We start from the raw sequence: 18,766 nt of genomic DNA, 5'->3' as shown, positions 1-18,766 counted from the left end.
TCATGAAAGTAAAAGCTGGATATGATATTTACATTCTTTGTGGTTTTAGGAAAAAATCTTATCATAGTAAAGACAAGGAGTTCCTACTTGTTTAGCCTGAGACCGTAACATGGTGATGAAGTGGCATGCTGATGGCATGTGTACACCATAAAGTCTTTGACAAAGAAGTTGCTGTTGTGGCCTCATGCCCACTGGTTTGCCGCTTTCTGTCTCCAAGCAACAGTCCCATTGGAGTGGCAGCCTGGCATCTTGGCCTTCCACATCAAGCATGGGGTGATACCCCAAGTCTGTAGCCTGCTCTGTGCCACTATGGCCAACAAGTCACGAGAGTTCTCGGAAAAAAACAGGTGAGATTTAGAAAATGCATTTCAGGAAGATAGAGTCAACTCAGGGAGGAGGTCTTAACTGACATGAAGGAGCAATGAGCCTCTGTTTCAGTGGTGGTAAGGACACAGAGAACCCACTTTTTAAAATCCAGTTACAAGCATAGTTGCTGTGATAGGAGTTAAATCTTATTTTTAAATTGTGTTAATATACTGGAATGCTATTTTAGAAGAAAAAGGGAAAAGTGTTAGAAATTATTTGAAAATCTCTACTCAATTGGGTAGAAGAACTACAGTTCCATAGGTCCTGTCTATACAATCCTGTTTTCATCATAATAAATATTCTCATCAGAACAAATTGATGGTAGAGTGTGGCAGTTGGAATATGAAATATAAGTGAAAAACCTGAAGCATTGACTTATATGTTAAAATTTTAATTTAGCTACATTAACAGGATATCAAAAGGAGACATGGTGTTTATCTTTCTGTATGCATTCACACTATCTATTTCTTTATAAATGGAAAAAACCTGCTTCTCTTCATCCCGTGTTGCAAGCTGCTCATGAATAGAAGCCTATCTTTTTGTAGCAGACATCCTAAGCCTCTCCCTTCTGACAGCTATGAATTTCTGAGTAATTCTGATGGGCAGTGTAGCAACAAACATGGATTTCTTCCTAGTCACTGTAGATTTTAGGCCTTTTCCCAATATAGATATATGTTGCTTAATTTTACAAAAATTATTCATGTATTTATTTGCATCTCATTTGCACAGCTAGAATACTAAGTCTGCATAAGGTCAAGTGCAGGTGTAAGTCTTCAAGTGACTGGGATATAAATAGTCCATATATTTGGCTATTTAGAACAGCATTGCTCATGCATGACTATCAGTTGCAGCAGAAGTTTTGCATGTGCAAGAGATACAGGGTCACATTTCAAATGATGTCAGTGAGGGCTCCAGGAATGGCTCAGAGGTTCTTCGTCAGTACAGAACCATTTGACTAGATGCCTCATTTCTTTTTGTCCCTTTGCTGCAGGGCAAGTTGACACATTTAATTATTCTTCAGTATTTTTTACCCATTAAGTTATTTGGTTATTTACCTGATTAAGTTTTGCAAAGTTATAATAGATTTTTTTTCTGCCACAAGTGAAGGTGCCTTCAATGGTTATATAAGGCAAGGACCAGCCAGCCAGAGCCTTGCCAGTACCCCTCTCTCCTGGCTTTCAACACAGTTGTTATTCCAGTAATGTCTCTCTCTCTCAAGCTGTGGCTGCCAACTCTGTTCAAATGTGTGGTGGTTTCCTGCTGTGGGCAAAGAGCCACCAAGACTGAAGCTGGATCCACTAAAGTAATTTCATGGCTAAATGCCGATTTGTTTACCCATAACTCTTCATAGGCTAGTGCAAGCATAAGAGGTGCAAGTATGCAAAAAAACCCTTTTTTTGGGGAGATGAAGGAGCTAGACATCTCTCTGTGCTAGAATATGAAAAGGTTTGTTGCCTCAAAGCAACAAAGTTATGGACTAGTAGTCTGGAGAATTAAAAAAAAAGGTGGCACTATGTAATTTTTTTTAATAATTGCTTTTTTTGTTGTTGTTGTTTTTAATTAATTTTAAACAGCTACTTGTGAGGAAACTACTTTTGTTCCAAGCAAGATTCATCTGTCTGCTTTTGCAAGGATTAAGTCTGCACCAAATGGGAAACGAAACTCAGCCACATCATTCCTGTCTGCATGGAATTTACAGTAATGAAAAGAAAGCACCTCAGCCTTTTGCCATGGGGCATCTGGAAGGCTTGTGTTTTAATCATACTAACCAGCTCCTTAAGGAGGGCCATTCACATTTCCCCTGGAAGAATTTCTGCAGACAGCAGAGTTGGCCAACAAGAGATGTGACCTCTTCAAAATCTGCCCAGCATTTCATTAAGGAATAAAGACTAAATCTGGTGGTGAAAAACTGCTTGCTGGAGTAACAAACTAAATAACTTGCACTTATCATCCATCCCCCCTTACTACACTATCATCAGTCAGGTTGAACAGATTAAAACAGAAGGGATAATTTAATTCTGTATGTGTTGTGATGGGTTCAACTGCCTATTTTCTATACAGCTTATAAGAATGACCATATCTATTCTGTATAAACAGGTAATTATTTATATAAACAAAATTGCATATATATATATATATATATATATATATATATATATATATATATATATAATTGAAGTTTCTCTTATAGTTGGCAGACCTCTTTGCTTCTCTGCTAGTCCTAGAGCCAGCTATGGGAATTTATTTTGTCCTGGACAGATTCTTAAAACTCAGTGCTCTGCCATGTAGAGGTTACTGAGTTAACTTTGTTGACTGAGCTAGTTAAGGAAGTGAGAACTGGTTAAGTTGCCTTAACTTTGGACTCTTACAAACTTGTATACAATCCTTCCCAGCAGAGTTAATTAGCTTAGGCATCCAACCAGCAATTCTCACAGCAAACTAACCCAATTATCTCTGCATGATATGATACTGTGCCATGTCTGAGCCCAGAATATGTCTGTCTGCATATGGGAAAAATAAACCTCAGGTTGTGCCATAGAAAATAGCAGTGGGTGCTCGAGGGAGAGGGATAGTTCCCTTCTGCCTTTCATAATACAAATCTCTAGACTGATAACTACATAGTGAGTAGATTTCTATAATCTCAATTTTTGTGCTAGCTATAATGTTTTAAGTCAAAATCATTAATAGTAAAGAGCATGAGGAGCCCAGGATTCTAACTTCTAAAATGCAGCATAAAGCAAACATTTTTTGAAACACTGTTCAGCACTATCAGACAATTTTTTCAATTTTTTCTTGTTGATACCTCACTGATGTTATAGTTTTTGTTCAGTAGAGCTTGCTCTAAGTCAAGGACTTTTTGGTTTCCTATACTCTGACTGTGAGCAGTGCACTGAACTTGCCAAAGGGATATTCCATATCATACAGCATCGTGATCAGGAAATAAACTTGTGTTTCTGTGTGTATGTGGGAGGGTGTTGGCTGGGAGCTGCCGATCACATTGGTCAGCAGGTGGTGAGCAGTTGTATTGTGCATCACTTGTTTCTTTTGGGTTTTATTCCTCTCTCTCTTTTTCATTACCACTGTTATTATTGTTATTATTATATTTTATTTTGTTTCTATTATTCAGCTGTTCCTGTCTCAACCCACAAGTTTTTACTTTTTTCTGATTCAGCTCCTGCTGCGGGCGGAAAGTGAGTGAGTGGCTGCATGTTGCTTAGTTGCCAGCTGGGATTAAATCATGACACAGATAAAAGTGTAAAGAGACAAGCACAATATAAAAAATAAGAGGGAGAACATAATTTTCTGTAATGACTTCAGTGCAGATAATTACACAAACACTAAGCATATTCTGGTCAGAGCACATAGCTATTATCTTTTATATCCTCAGGAAACACTGCTAAGTGACCATTTAATTTTGTTATTTTTTACACTAGAATTATAAATATCCATCACTGATACTGAAAGATGAGGCATTAAGCCGATTCTATGCTCTTAATCTCAGGTTGAGTGATATCTAGTCAGTTCCGTGAAAAGTTACCTAACTTCACTCTAGGCATTGTAAACATTTGGGCATTTTTTCATCTATTATTTACTGTTTTCCAGTAGAAGACAGTATTTTTACTGCAAACCCCTCTTCCTCAGCCATTATAGAAAAAGGGTTTCATACACATAATCCATGTTACCTAAGAAATGTGGACTCAGTGGCAAGCCTGGCATTACTTCTAAAAAACTGAATTTGAAGCTAGCCCAGAACCAGTAGTATAAAGCACATACAGATATTTTCTGACAAAACCAGCTACTGCCATTTTAGAGCATAGCTCGATAATGTACAGTTTCAAATATGGACTGATCTTGCATTGTGGGAACCCAGGGCAGGGGAAATATCCCTGCACAAAAGAGATATCCCTGCACAAGAGAGACCACAAAAGTGTGAAATAGATTGTAGGGCTTGTAGAGAGTAGCTTAGTATGTCACATGGGTGAGAAATTTAGGTTCTAGGGTTTTTAGCATATTGTAGATGAGTACAAGATAGAGCATACAGGGTGTTGTCTCGAGTTCCTTTCTTCTTTCTTCTTCATTCTTCCTCTTGGGTTTGGGTCGTATCTTGTAATTGGGCAGAAAAATCCCCATTGCGGGTTTTTAGGGGTCAGTTATTGGGTTGGAAAGAGAAATAATCTAGGTGTCACTTCTTAATTGGGCAGTTTAATTTTTGATTAGACTTAAAAGGCCTTGTAACAAGGCCTTGTTAGCCATTTTGTGCTGTTTTCACAGATGTAAGGTCTGAGTGCAGACAGTGTGCTGAAGTCTTGATAAGATAACAATAATACAAGAACCTGAAGACCAAAAAAAGCCCTGTGCATCTGCTTTTCCTAACAAAGAACTGCTTCAAGAGGGTTTCCCCCTGCCTGGGGAGCCCTCAGGGAGTTGCCTGACGTGGGGCCCGCAAACTCACATTGCATCAAAGATCCCTGAAGAAATACAGACAGTACTCCAGGCTCTTGTGTTTCTTCTCTTACTAGGGTAATTATCTTCTTGCAGTTGCTGGGACTTGCCTTTAGATTTTTGTCAGCACTGTGTCACTTTTACATTAAATGACAGTATGACAGTTTCAGCATATTTCAAAGACAGAGAAGCCAAGAAAGATGTCCCTCTCTGAAGGCACGCTGTGCTTGTTCACTGGCTACACCCACAGACATTAATAATGTCAGCTTTGCATTGATCAGTGGCAAACTGTCTTACAATTCTCTTAGAAATTAAATTTCCTTGTAAAATATGAGATTGGGCACTGCATGGCACGTTCAACACAAAGTCTTAGGCCTTTCTGGCTGTGCAGTTTCTGGTTTCTGCTCTTCCCTAAAAGTTCAGTATGAAAGGAAAGGTGTCCAGAAAGAACACCCTCTGGCTTCACAGCGCTACCAGAACCACAGAGATTTCTGTGATAAATTGAGACAATGGAGCTTGTCTGCAGCAGTCACTCTCAGAAAAACCATAGTTTCTGCTGTGTTTGTACTTTGGAATACCTTGGGGTGAAATGAAAAATTCTATGTTATATACGATGTTACGTCCTTAATTTGTTAGCAGCACTGAAAAATAACAATAGCAAGCAAAATACATACAGGAAAATTAAAACAGGAGCTGTAACCTCTGAGAATCAGTTACAGCTTTGGCACGTGCTCTTGGAGTCATTTTTACATTCCTAGCATTTTCCTTACACAGCACAGCATATGCTCTCATTCTTGTACATGTATATACTACAAGACATAGATAAGAACATATGTAATGGAAACAAGATCTTGTTCTTCTCACTTCTCCTAAAGAATTTTTTGCACTAAGAGGGATGTCAAGCTCCCAATTTTGGATTCACTTGTTCTAAAAATGCCAAATGAAATGATGAACCAAGTTGTGTAGAAGGAGTTTTTTTGGTTTTTTGTTTTGTTTTGGTTTTTTTTTTTTTTTTTTTTGTTCTCCTCTCTCCCACCCCCCATTCTTCCCCCTAATGCATAATAAAATTTGCATGGATATAACTTCCTTAGAATTAGAGTATTAGGAACTCAATTGTATTTACACTGTAGATTATAATTGGCATGATAAAGGATCACAAGTGTATCCTTTTTTGTCAGCTTGTTCCATTAAGGACTTCTAACCATGGATCATTGATGTAACAGATCATTATGGCCCATTGTGTCAGTTCATCTGTTGGGATCTGTGCACTACAAGCATGACAGATTTCCTCTGCAGCAATTATAGTGTGTTGTGACAATAGGATTTAATGAATCTAAACAATAAACCACATAATCTGTTATTACAGAGCACAGTTATGCACCCAGATGGGAATAAAGTTCCTAGACATTGCCAGTTGCAGTTTTAAAAATTGTGGCTATTTCAGTCTTCATGTTATTAGGTGCAATGCTCTAATTTACAGCATATGTTTATCTCTTCCCTGGCAGGTCAGAATTTAAGGCTTAATCCTGGAAGTGTTCTGTGTTCTGTGTTCTGTGATTTCATTTTTTTTCTGAGTAAACATTATCTCTTAGGTTTTTAAACACTTACTCCCTGCCTTTCACTGTGATATTAGCCATGCTATTAATGTTTCAATACTAGCATTGTAGGCGAAACAACCACAATGAAATTGGTCACAGAAATTAGTGAATAGCAGAATATTTTTGCATTGTTTCTAAAGAATAGGCACTTCTACTTAATATGAATTTCTACAAAGCTACACCAGTGCAAATATGTAAAATCACATTGACTGAAATTTCCCTGACTGATGCAGCTGAAAGTCTGCTTTAGAGACATTTTATACATGCCTGTGGAATTAATACTGTCTTTAGAAGTACAGATTTTCAGCTTTTGAATATGAGTTCTGGACTTCAGCTCATCAGAGCTTCCAATTACAGTGCTGGTACTGCTATATTTTCATCTACACACATGGACAGTACTGGAATATGTGTACTTTATTTCAATAATTGAAAGTTAATTGCAAAGAATATATTCATGAGGACTACATGTGGATGAGCTATGTAAATGCCATTCTGGATCATCATGATCATTGTCATGTACTTTTAAGAAGAAATTCCCAATTAAGCATATTTTCATATCCATACAATTGAATAAAAAATGGAAGAGATTCTTACCCTTACCTAGCATGCGAACACATTTGGCATTCTGGTCAGGACTATCAAATGAGATTTCTCCGCACCTCTGGGAAAAAAAAAGATATATTTCATTAAAGTCTCTGTGATAGTACCCCTGTCCTCATCCTCTGATACCTCTCTTTATGTTTTGGAACCAGAGATGTTCAAGACACATTGTAAAAATGTCAAAATGAAAGCCTTTGCAAGTAGCCAAAGTTTGAGAAAAAAATGGTTGTTGCAACACTGTACTCCAGGGCGTTTACTGAGGAAAACTCTAGGCAATGTCTTACTGCCTTTGGATCTGTCTTAAGCTAAGACTGATGTCTGCCCCTGTTATTGAGGATGATTATCTCCCTGTATATTTCCAGTCAAGGAACATCATTAGAGTTATAATGAGAATACAGAAGTGTTACTTTGTTTTTAAACACAAGATATCATTTTTGAGTTTATGCAGACAGACTAGTCAGTTTAGCTGCCAGGAGAAACATAATTGGTGCGGCTAATGGGTCTGATCCAGCTTCAATTAAAGACAATCAGTGGGCAGATCCCACTAACTTCAGTGGTGGCTTCTTCAGGTGCTACATAAAAGATTCAGTTTTGTATCACTACACTCAAAGCTCATGAGAGAGGCTTAAGGATAGCCTCTTATTTTCTAGGTAAAAGTGGTTTATACTTCCTTATCTACGTACTTACAGTTTTGGTATCCATGACCAAATGGGAATAAAAGCAGAGTGAGTAAAGTTTGAAAAAATAACTGAGAGCTGTCCATTTCCCTTCCTCTTTCTTTCTCTCTCTTATGTACTTTCTCCTTTTCAGCATCTATGGTGAAGTTATTAGAACTGGGGGTTTGTTTTGCTTTCTTTTCATTAATAAAGGTGACATTGCAGCAAATATTAAAACCTACAAATCAGGTAAGTAAAAAACCTCAGAGCATCAAAGAAGATGAAACACAGCAGCAGTTTCATAAATGAACAACACATTTGGAACTCACTATTGTTAAAAACTTTTCACCTCCCTCACACTGAAATAAACACAAATAAACAAACAAAAGTCCCACACAGTCTTTTTATATATCATTACATCTAAAAAGAGAAAACAGATGCCTGTATTAACCTTCCTAGGTGGGAGCACATACTACAGAAACAATGAAAAAGAAAAACAACACCTTGCATTTCAAAGTTAATTTTATGAATGCTCTTATACCAGCTCCCTGTCAGGAGAAACAGAAACTTGATATTTATTCTTCTGAGAAGAATGCTAAAATGCAGGCATCTTTTCACAGAAGTCTCCCAGCTGTTTCTTCTCAAGCAAGCATACTTAGACAAACACAGATGGTAAAAAGCATGTCAAAATTCACTGCCTACCTCACCCCTGGAATTATGGTGCTCTCTGAAAACCTTTGGTTATTTTTGATTCAGTCCCTCAGAGGTACTGTATGTTCCAAACATATTTATATAAACATCACATTTCAGGCTGGCAAATGGTGTCTTACAATATCTAACAATACTCACCAGTCCTAGCATTATGAAATTGGGAAAACGGCTAATGTTGCCCAGAGCCAGCTAACATCCCACGGGATCCATTGTGATGATGAATGAACTTTGAAAACTTTGCAAGTAAGATTCAGATAACTGTATGCAAGTTCACAGCCTTATCTGAATTCCCTTTATGCCTACAGTCCACAGAAGTGGTTGAAAATCATGTTACAACAGTCGGCCTAGGAGATTTTTCACCACTACCACTGCAGCTGGAAATACCAGGAGAAAGAGCTTCTGCAGCAATTTCACTTCTGTTGCTAGTAAAAGTTCAGAGGTACATGTCAATAGGGTGAAAAATAAACTGTTACCAAAGTGCTCAGAGCATCAAAAAGGACCTAGATGAATCCTGGATGAGTAAAGTGGCACAGAAATACAGCAGGAACTCACTTTTTCTCATCCACAGAATAGGGTTGTTTGCTCATTTTTGCTGTTAGCAAACGTTTTCCATGAACAAGAAGTGAGGAATGATTTCAAGATTTAATCTTTAGGATTAAACTGGGACTTTACCACAAGTGCTATGAATTCCTTCCAGGACTGGATAAGCTTCCTCTGCCCTTTCCCTAGACTGGCTTACTTTTTACCATTTAGGTTTGTTCTGCCTGCTTGTACATCGTGGTTGGTACTATCAGATGTGGCCAAAAGTCTCTCCAGACCCAATCCATTTCCAAACTAATCTTACAGCAGCTGCTTATTCCCTCCTGAAAACATCTAAGTTGGCTATAGAGTCAGTTAAGAATCAGTCAGGGAGAAGAAATAGGAATTTGGCATTAGATGCTGGTTATTCTACTTTTTAATTTCAATCAGTCAGAAAGCAGAGAGAGAAGGAGGAATGACCTTGGACATACCTGAGTTTGGGATACTTTAAATCTCAGTTTGGCCTTCATGGCTGGGCCTAGTATAGCATTGGTTGGACTGGCTCTGCCATATGCAATAATGGATGTTGGGCTGGTGAGTTCACAGAGGCAGCACTGCTGAAAATAATACCAGCAGTGTTCAGTGTCCCCGAACTGTGAGAGCCTTTGTTGTTGAAAATCTTAAAAGAACTGTTGTGTTTTGAATTGGTCAGACTTTACAAAGAAATGGGTAAATACAAGTAAAATTCAACCCTCCAAGTTGTCATTGTACATTCATATATTTTGAATAACTGAACTCTGGACTAGACTGGGTTTTTTTTTTTTTTATTTCTGGAGAAAAGGAAGGCATAGGTGCTTTCAGTTAATAATCTTTTCAGTAATAGAGGTGCATTTTCACATAGAATTGCAGTCTGCAATTTTCACATATGTGAATTTTTTTTTATATTTATATAAGAAAATGAATTAATAAATTACTTACTCTCTACTCCTTTTTGTGAGATCAGATGCATGACATGATATTAAGCCTTTTACAAAAGCTGCAATGGAAACACAAACTAGAATGGAAACACAAACATGTCCCCATGGAAAAGAGACTGAATCATGGAGCAGCTGAAAGTGGAGCTTAAAATAAAACAAAGTGAAAAATGAGAATAGGGACAAAAGGACATGGAATTCAGAAGCAATATGGCACGAACTCAGTAAGGTAAGTGAACTGGAGAGCTTGAAACCAGCCTGGATGACTGATGGCCCAGTGCCACTTGTCAGAAGAGGGAAACACAGAAAGGCACAGGCACCATCTTCCACAGAGAGAGGCTCTGTTGGAGAAGGGTGCTCTCAGGCAAGATGACCATTTAGCAAGATACTGTGAGGAGTACACAGGAAAATGGGCAGCCATCTGCAAGAAGCCCTGTACCGAAACAGTGTAAGTAAAACTGCAACAAAGCAGGGCATAACTAGCAGGAAAAAAGTTCATGCAGAGAATGGATGGAAAATCTTCTCTGTGTACTAATGCAGTAATGCATCTCATGTTACTCCTCTGGTATTACGTGATCATTCATAGGTTGGATTTCCATTGCCAGCATGCCTGGACTCACACCAGCTGCATTTGAGGATTTGAGATATGTAGCAATAAACAGGGTGTACATACCCCAGCCAGAATACACTCTTAGTTTGTTGGGGGGGTTTGTTTTCTTTTTTAATGTTGTGGAGAAAATTTTGCCAATGGAAAAACTGGTTTTGAAGGCATCCTATTCAACTTCTATCTGTATGATAAACTAATGCATTACTCATTTTAAGGAGGAAGATGCAAATCAAGTAATTGAAATAAGTGGGTCTAAACTCTTTTCTATGACAAAATTCAGCAATTAAATGTCTGAAAGTGTTTTTCATGAAAATTGCAGTAAGTGGCATGTTAATTTTCTACTTATTAAAGGCATATAATTAACACTGATCTAGCATTTAACTATTTTAATCTTGTTAGATTGTATAGTGTTTTAAAAATATAGTAGGAATTTTTCTGGCATGAAATTTGAATGTGTGTAATTTTGACCTTTTTAAGCTGCAGATAATCAAGTTTTTTAAAGCCAGTTTAAAAGGTTATTGGAGTAGGAACCATATTTATAGGCTTCTTCACTCTAAACTGTTTTGTTCTGCATGTCCTGAGTATGGTGTTCAACACATGTCTCTTCCAACATGGCAATAATCAGGGAGGTACTTGATGTACACCATCAGCCAAACATGACAATGAATATTGCATCATTTTCTTTTTGCAGGAGGTGACAGGGATTATTGTACCGCCAAACAGAGGAGATGTGTTAACTGCACATTGATTGCATGCCAAATATTTTTTAAGGATCTATTGATTTCTGTTTTTAAAGTAACCTTCAGTTAGTATGCTTTACTCTTATCAATAGTAGATGGAAGTAGATTCCACATAACAATATAGTGGGGGTGAAAGAGCTCTTTCTTTCTTTCTTTCTTTCTTTCTTTCTTTCTTTCTTTCTTTCTTTCTTTCTTTCTTTCTTTCTTTCTTTCTTTCTTTCTTTCTTTCTTTCTTTCTTTCTTTCTTTCTTTCTTTCTTTCTTTCTTTCTTTCTTTCTTTCTTTCTTTCTTTCTTTCTTTCTTTCTTTCTTTCTTTCTTTCTTTCTTTCTTTCTTTCTTTCTTTCTTTCTTTCTTTCTTTCTTTCTTTCTTTCTTTCTTTCTTTCTTTCTTTTTTCCTAGAGTACTACATGTAATTTCTTATTCCTTTAGAAAGTAAAGTTAAAAGATGTCTTCATAAACAACTGATTAAAAGAATTCAAGGCAGAGCAAAAAGCTTCTATGCTTTTATGAATAAATGGATAATCTCAGAGGCAAAAAAATGCTAGTGTTATTCCTATTTCTGTTTTCCTATTACATTCCTTTCTCCATTGCCTGTAAAAAGTATATAAATAATTTTCTCTAGCATGTAAAAACATCATTCTATTTGCCTAAGGATTATTGATGTAAAATCTGCTAGTGTGAAAAACAATGCTGCTTTGTAAGTCTTAGCAAAGTTCCATAAAAACAACAGGCCACTCATAAATAGCTGAAATCTAGAGGCAGTATTTCAGAGAGTCAGGCCACATGCCTTTCATCTTCAGGCTGCATGGGAGGCCTTTTAAGGTTAATTCACTTGATAAACTATCAGAGTGTAGGAACTGTAGGGTATCCAAGGCATTGTGCTTCCCTTTCTGCCTCTCCTCTCTGACAGGGACAAAAGGAAGTACAGAAACTACAAAAGCAGACAGATGTGTAATGTCTCTTACCTGAAGCCTTTTTGCTATCACCTCCCCCAAAATAAAAGCCTTGTAATAACATCTGCTAGTGATTAAATCAATTTTTTATGCAAAACAAGGAAGTTCCCTACTGATACTCTGTAATCTTGAGATGCACTTAAATGTCAGATACTTCTCAGTTTTGCTGAATCTTTATCCATGGTCTTTGTTGGCCTTAGCAAAGGAAAGAAAACCACTGTTTTTGTTTGTTTAGAGACAAAAGCTCCTTTTCTCTATATCACACTGTATTTTAACAGGTCCTATTTGATTAATTTTCTCTGAAGACAGTAATTGCAAAAGCTTACCCTATTCATGTGATCTTGAATTGATGACTCTGCATTCTTCAAGAATTTTACGTAGCCTTTCCTACATGAAAGTATGTGTATAATGAATACAGCTTGAGAATTACATGCATAAACTTTCCCATTGGTAGCAAACACTACTAGAATCTTTCAGCTAATGAAATTGTCCAAGATCTATAAAAAATTGTGATTGGTTTTATGTACTATTTCCCAAGGACTTAGTAACAGTTCCCATAATAATTATAGATAAAATCTTATACTTACCTGAAAATTTAGACCTACATTAGGCAAGTTAAGGGTTTCACTAAGCTGGGCTGAAAATAACTACACTTCCCTTGAACTGGCATGTATTATGTCTATGTCCATCCACTTACAACTATTGTGTAATCACAGCATACTGATGACTGCCTTTAAAATACTATTAGAAGGCAGAATGCTACATTTTTTTTGCTATTCAAATTACTACTATTACATTGCAACTGTTATATTGCAGTTGTAGTGTATTTCATGGGTAAGATTTCCAGCTTCCCTATTTAGTATCAGCATTGAGGCATACTTAAACTGAAAATTCAGGTTCTATTAACACCTGGATGATTTTCTGCAGAGTACAACAGCTACATCTGGGCAGACTTGTTCAGAGAGTTCATCCCTTTCCAAGTTTTCCCACTGAAAGGGAAGGTTTCTTTTCCCTCCAATAAATTAAAACATGTTGCTCAAGTAACATTTCAACACTGTCACTGTCAATCTCCAGCAGAACCCTGGCACTGCATTTCACTCTGGAATCTACCACACTGTAGACCCTCAGCTAGTCTGAGCAGAAGACACAGCAAACTAAGTAATTGCAACTAAATTGAACAATAATTGCCAACTGCCCATTGCTGCCAGTAGTCAGCATCTTGTTTGTGGGCTAAATAGCCCGAGGTGAACCTTTAGGCAGTTCATTTTATCACAAACCTGTGATTTAATATGGTTAAGAGTGGTTTGAAATGGATTAATGTTGCTGGAAAATGGATATAGCAGTTTAACTGCTTTATTTTCTTCTTGAGTCAAGGAAAAAAAAAATTAACAGCGTGTGACTTCATTAGGGAGGCGCCAGCAGCCCTGACCCCCATGAGAATCTGTCAGTGTTTCAATATGGCATCCTTAATTTTAAGTGTTTATAACAGGGACAGTGGGAGCCAAATTCAGAATTACTAAGCAATAAAAATGTTGGGTTTTATTAAGCAGTAAGTTACAGTCGAGTGTGCATTAAGGGGTGAGGCACAACTTTCAGGCATGTTCTGAAGGGGTGCCATCATCCAAGAAACATTAAAGAGCAGACTAGTTTTTTACCCTCATGGAATGAATCTGTATTACAATTCATTTTCTAGTTTACGTTTAAGAATGTAAAACATCTGTAGATTACCTAATGGATCCTCCCACCACAGAAACAGTTCTAAGTAGGAGGGAAGATGGGGGTAAAATATCAATATTAGGGAAAAGGCAAATATGTTCTCTCTATTTATTGTTGCTCTGATGTGAAACATCAAAGTTCTTTGTATTTAAAACGTTTCCTGGACCACATAATTATCTTTCCTCCTCTGAATTGTAGAGCTGGGTTGCTTTCCATGGTCACAGCCATTTTAACTTTCACTTTCTATTGGAATGAAAATATGGGATTAATTTGTGAAAATTTAGGTCTCAACTTCAACCACAGGTTTTTGTCACATAATTCCCACTTATCTACTGGATCAAAGCCTTGGAAGCACCAGCTGACTCACCACTCTCTCCAATAAGCAAATCAAAGGTCTGTGGGAGAATGAACCTCCTGAAAAGTCTCCTCAGGCTGTTCAGAGCAATGTGGGATGAATTTTGGCACCTGCTTATTTGTGTGTCCCCACTGCATGCCATAGAGATTGCAAACAAAAGAGCAGTCTCAGGAAGGACAGGAAGACTGAGTGCCAATGAGTTGACACAGGCATCTGCTAACAAGACCGTCTCCCTGACCACTTCCCGAGTGGTACCAAGAACCAGTGGCCACCTGCTTCTCAAGAGCTGGGCACTCCTGGTTCCCTAAAACATTAGAATGTACTGGGGCAGTCCTGTTTCATCCTTTCGAGAGCTTAATTTTTAAGGAATAGTAGAAGTTGATGAGAACAACCCATGCCAAAAGCATACCAACAATTAAGTAATGTGCTCATGAGTCCACCTCTTTCACTCACTTTCACTTAGGTAACAGAACTGGCACTGGACCAAACAAACCACATAGGAGAGAGTTAGAAGTCATCAAACAAACCTGAAAACACATGTAGAAGATCTTGTCAAGTTGACAGCTTCAGCAGAAGTGAAAACAGAGCACTTAGAGGCAGATGGCAGGAAACTACTTTTCCCTAGTTCCTTGCTTGTGCACCACACAGTGCCTGGGTCTGAAGATAGTAGGGTCTCAAGGACAGCTGCTAAAGGTCTGCAGAATTTGCCATCTTGTTAAAAGGGACCTTTCCCCTTTCTCATTTCTCACTCTCTCTCTCTTTTTGCTCTTTCCCTGTGGTAACTTTGGTATCCATAAGGAACTGGGCAGAAGAAACTTTGTATGAACGAAGTCCATTCTGCAACACTCTGAGGCTCTGTGATGCCCTAAGGAGACCCGGGCCCAATTTCTGTGCAAAGAGGACACCACCAAAGGATGGCCACAGGCCCTCCTTTGATTAGCTGTTCAGATGATTTCAATGCATCATGACATGAATAGCTCGTGTCACACAGTATCTCCTGGGTTTATTGCCAACCACTTACAGTTTTACTCCCAAATTTGATCCTGGTTATATTTTTCAAGCATTACATTTTGAGCTCTCCTGCATTGTACTTATGTTTAAGCTCTTTTGCCACTACAAGCAATATTAATATATAATAGTTCTGCAAAATTGGCCCAGTAACAAAATGTTGTGGGCACATGCCCAACATGTTACCAAACACATACTGTTAAAATGGGCATATATTTAGCTTGTTAACACATGCTTCTACAGTCATAGCTATTCATTAGAAGTACTTATTGTACTTACGTGTAATACTCATTGAGTATCTCCTTCACTGGGAGATTCAAGAACTCTTTGGATTCAATCCTGTGCCATGTGCTCTAGGATATGCTTGAGTGGGGAGGCTGGACCAGATGACCCACTGTGGTCCCTTCCAACCTGAGTCATTCAGTGATACTCTTATACCACTTCAGCTTAGAAGAGGGAATCAAACCAAAAAACTGAGTGACCTTAACGCTGAAAACATGGCTTTTATAAACTCAAGTACAGTCAGCATACATCATGTTTCTATGTGCAGAACATATGGAGCTAAAAAACAGCAAGTGTTGTTTTGACAGGAAAAATTTGCATTTCAAAAATTGTCATATTAGACATTGTGGAAGAACATCTTCTGCATTAAAGGAAAGTGTTATTGGTACTAATGTCTCTTTTTCAACTTTCAAAGTGGGATTAATAATATCTGGAGCCATACAAATGCCATTATATCATCAGGAAATACTTAGATGCTACTGCAGTAATCCCTATGAAAATATTTCAGATAGGAAAAAATCCACATTATTTTGACACATTAGCTACTGTTTCCAAGGATGCAGTCTTTTGGAGTAATGCTAAGAAGACTAATTTTCTCCCTGAAAATAATTCCCAGAGTCAGAGTGTTTTGTTTTATGTGTGGAACCATCGGGTTTAAATAGATGCATTGCTGGCAAGTATTGCACAAAGCTGCTCTTTTGTTTCACTTCTGAACATATTCTGATTATAATCTCTTCATACTGCTGACCCTTAAGAAGGTAAAATAAAAGGACAAAGTACCTGCAAATGTTTCTTTTACTGTGGTAAAACTCATTATAGGAGTTCACACAAGAAATGAAATGCCCAGGAGTTTACATAAGGAATTAATTGCCCAGGTATCTTCCTTCTTCTCTGGCAGTCCCAAGGCCTTCCCAAGTGATTTGCCTGTTGAGTCCCTTTACAAAAATTGTACAATCTTTTCATTCTAAAGAGGCTTATTTTAGACTGCAGAAACAACTGGAACAAAAACCAGCAAAAACACTTAATGGGAACAAAATGTTCCCTGGTCTGCACTCAAGGTCTTTTAGAGCCATCAATCTCTAGTCTAGAGAAAATAAAGCCATCATGGCTTCATAGCTATCTGCAATTGCTGTCATAATCCTGTTTTGAGAGCAGATATTCAAACAAGTCTGAAATTTTATTATAGAATTCACTTCCATGTGTAACCCAAACAATATCCTGATCATATTGGAGCATAAGAGACCTCTGAAGTCACTCTACTGCAAGCATTTTACCTGCCAGTCTTTGTTTTCTTATTAAGTGTTCATAAATAAAAAACATTGAAATATTTTAGACTTGATTATGAACAACTGCATTTTGCAGTAGAAAAAAGAAGCAGAAAAGTACAAAAATGTAGCTCACATTTTAACTACAACATACAGTAAAGCACATTATATTATATAAGAAAGGTAATAGGTAATATTTATTAAAAAAAGGCAGGGTACAAATTAATTTCATAGTATGCCTCTGTACTAAACTGGCTTTCTTTGCAACAGAAACAGGAAAAAGGAAGTAGTTACTATTCTTTCAGGCCTTGCTAAGAGGCGACAACACCTACTATTTATGGGATCTAAATAAAGGTTAGAGAAGGACTTAGTTGAGTGTGGTTCCCTTCTTTCATCTGGATTTATTCCCTTGAAGAGATGTCTTCCTGCTGTAACTAGTAAACCTCAAGAATTTTGCAGAAAAGGCAAAGACATGTCTGCTGTTACTCCTATCCAACTGGATACTGCTTTTCTGGGGGAAAACTGAGAACTGTACTTCATCTGTAGAATTAAGAAATGTTAACCTGTTAACCTCTGTTGTCATGGGAATAATCTTAGATTGCCTTTTGGCCTGGCCTTGCTCATACCTTCCACTCTTACCTGCCAAAGTCAACACAGTGAACATTTCACTGGTAGAGTTTCTATCATATATCTCCTACCTGTTTGTATAAAACCAGACAATCAATTTCATTTTTAGTATTAATCAATTTGATTCTGACTAATACACATGGCATCATCTCTTTTCAGTGTCTGTTACCACTCTTATTACCACATAGCTGAGTTTCTTGCAGTGGGCATATCAAATGATGTGACTAATACCTGCCATACATAGTTTATTCTTTAACTGGTCCCCCAAAGGGAAAACTGGGTTCATTATCTATAATTTTGTTCTCAGAAGATTTTATTCTCAGATCTGTTTGGTTTTGTCTTGTGCTGTTTGACTGCTATTATGTATTTATGTTAAAGATGGGATTCAAAACCAATTGATTTTTTTCCTTTAATTCCCAATTTTTATTTGATAAGCTTCAGGAAAAATCATTCTCTCTGTATATTTTCAAACAATTGCTAAGATACTGAATGTCTCACTAAGTTATTTCTTTAAATGAAGTCTCTCTATTGGCAGAAGTCTGTTTTATAAAACTCTCAGGATTTAACATGTACATAATATTTAAAATTATGGTGGGCTTTTTTGAATCTCACTTGAGGGAACTGAGCTCTAGATTTTTTCTAGATGTGCATAAAGAAAGAGAGAGAAAAATTTCTAGAGACTTATTTAGCCCACCTGATTACAGAGAAAAGCCTGGATGCCTAACTCATCATCAAAATGTTAGAAAGTTAGAAAGTTAGCAGTTAGAAAGATTTTGCTGACTCTTAGTGTAAACACTGGCTGCACATTTGGACCCTAAAATCAGCATTAATGTTAGAGGTTGGATCTTCACAGCTGGAAAAATATTTTCCCAGTTGCCACAAGACAGTAAGGTAGCTGTCAGGGAAGCAGAGGTAAGGGAGCTGCTAATGGTCTCACTGGGATGTGGATATCCAGCACTCTTTTGCTGGTGCTCATGGACATCCTCTATGTTTTGTCATAGAGGGAGGACAGCATGGACTGTTTAATAACTCTAAATTCATTATTGTTTTTTGAAGGAATTAAAAAGATGTTTTTAATACTGCTATGGCCACCATTATTAGAACTAATTAGCCATTTGGGAAGAGTACGAGGTGACTAGCAGAATATAGCTGTGAGGCTCACTAACAGCTGAAGGAAAATATGCCATTTTCTTCACAGTAAAGAGAAAACCTTTTCTGAAGCTAGGGGTAAATCCTATTATTTCCTCTCAGCTTTAAAAATGATAAAGCAGTAAGTAAAATAATGTTTCCCATTTTCCTATTTTATGTTGTTATATACCTTTATATATAAAATACAATTCTTATA

At 37.3% G+C, this 18,766-nt stretch overlaps 1 protein-coding gene across 3 annotated transcripts in view; it reads right to left on the bottom strand.

Moving 5' to 3' along the window:
* PDE7B (phosphodiesterase 7B) overlaps nt 1–18,766 on the bottom strand; it is a 168,893-nt gene that overhangs the window by 107,375 nt on the left and 42,752 nt on the right. For all 3 annotated transcript variants that reach the window (XM_053973205.1, XM_053973207.1, XM_053973206.1), the window contains one exon: nt 7,008–7,068. In XM_053973205.1, the coding sequence (XP_053829180.1) occupies nt 7,008–7,068 (61 nt within the window). The remainder of the gene's footprint in view (nt 1–7,007; nt 7,069–18,766) is intronic.

The sequence above is a fragment of the Vidua macroura genome, chromosome 3 (assembly GCF_024509145.1).
Source record: "Vidua macroura isolate BioBank_ID:100142 chromosome 3, ASM2450914v1, whole genome shotgun sequence".
Taxonomy (NCBI): domain Eukaryota; kingdom Metazoa; phylum Chordata; class Aves; order Passeriformes; family Viduidae; genus Vidua; species Vidua macroura.
This window is presented reverse-complemented; position numbering and strand designations above follow the sequence as displayed.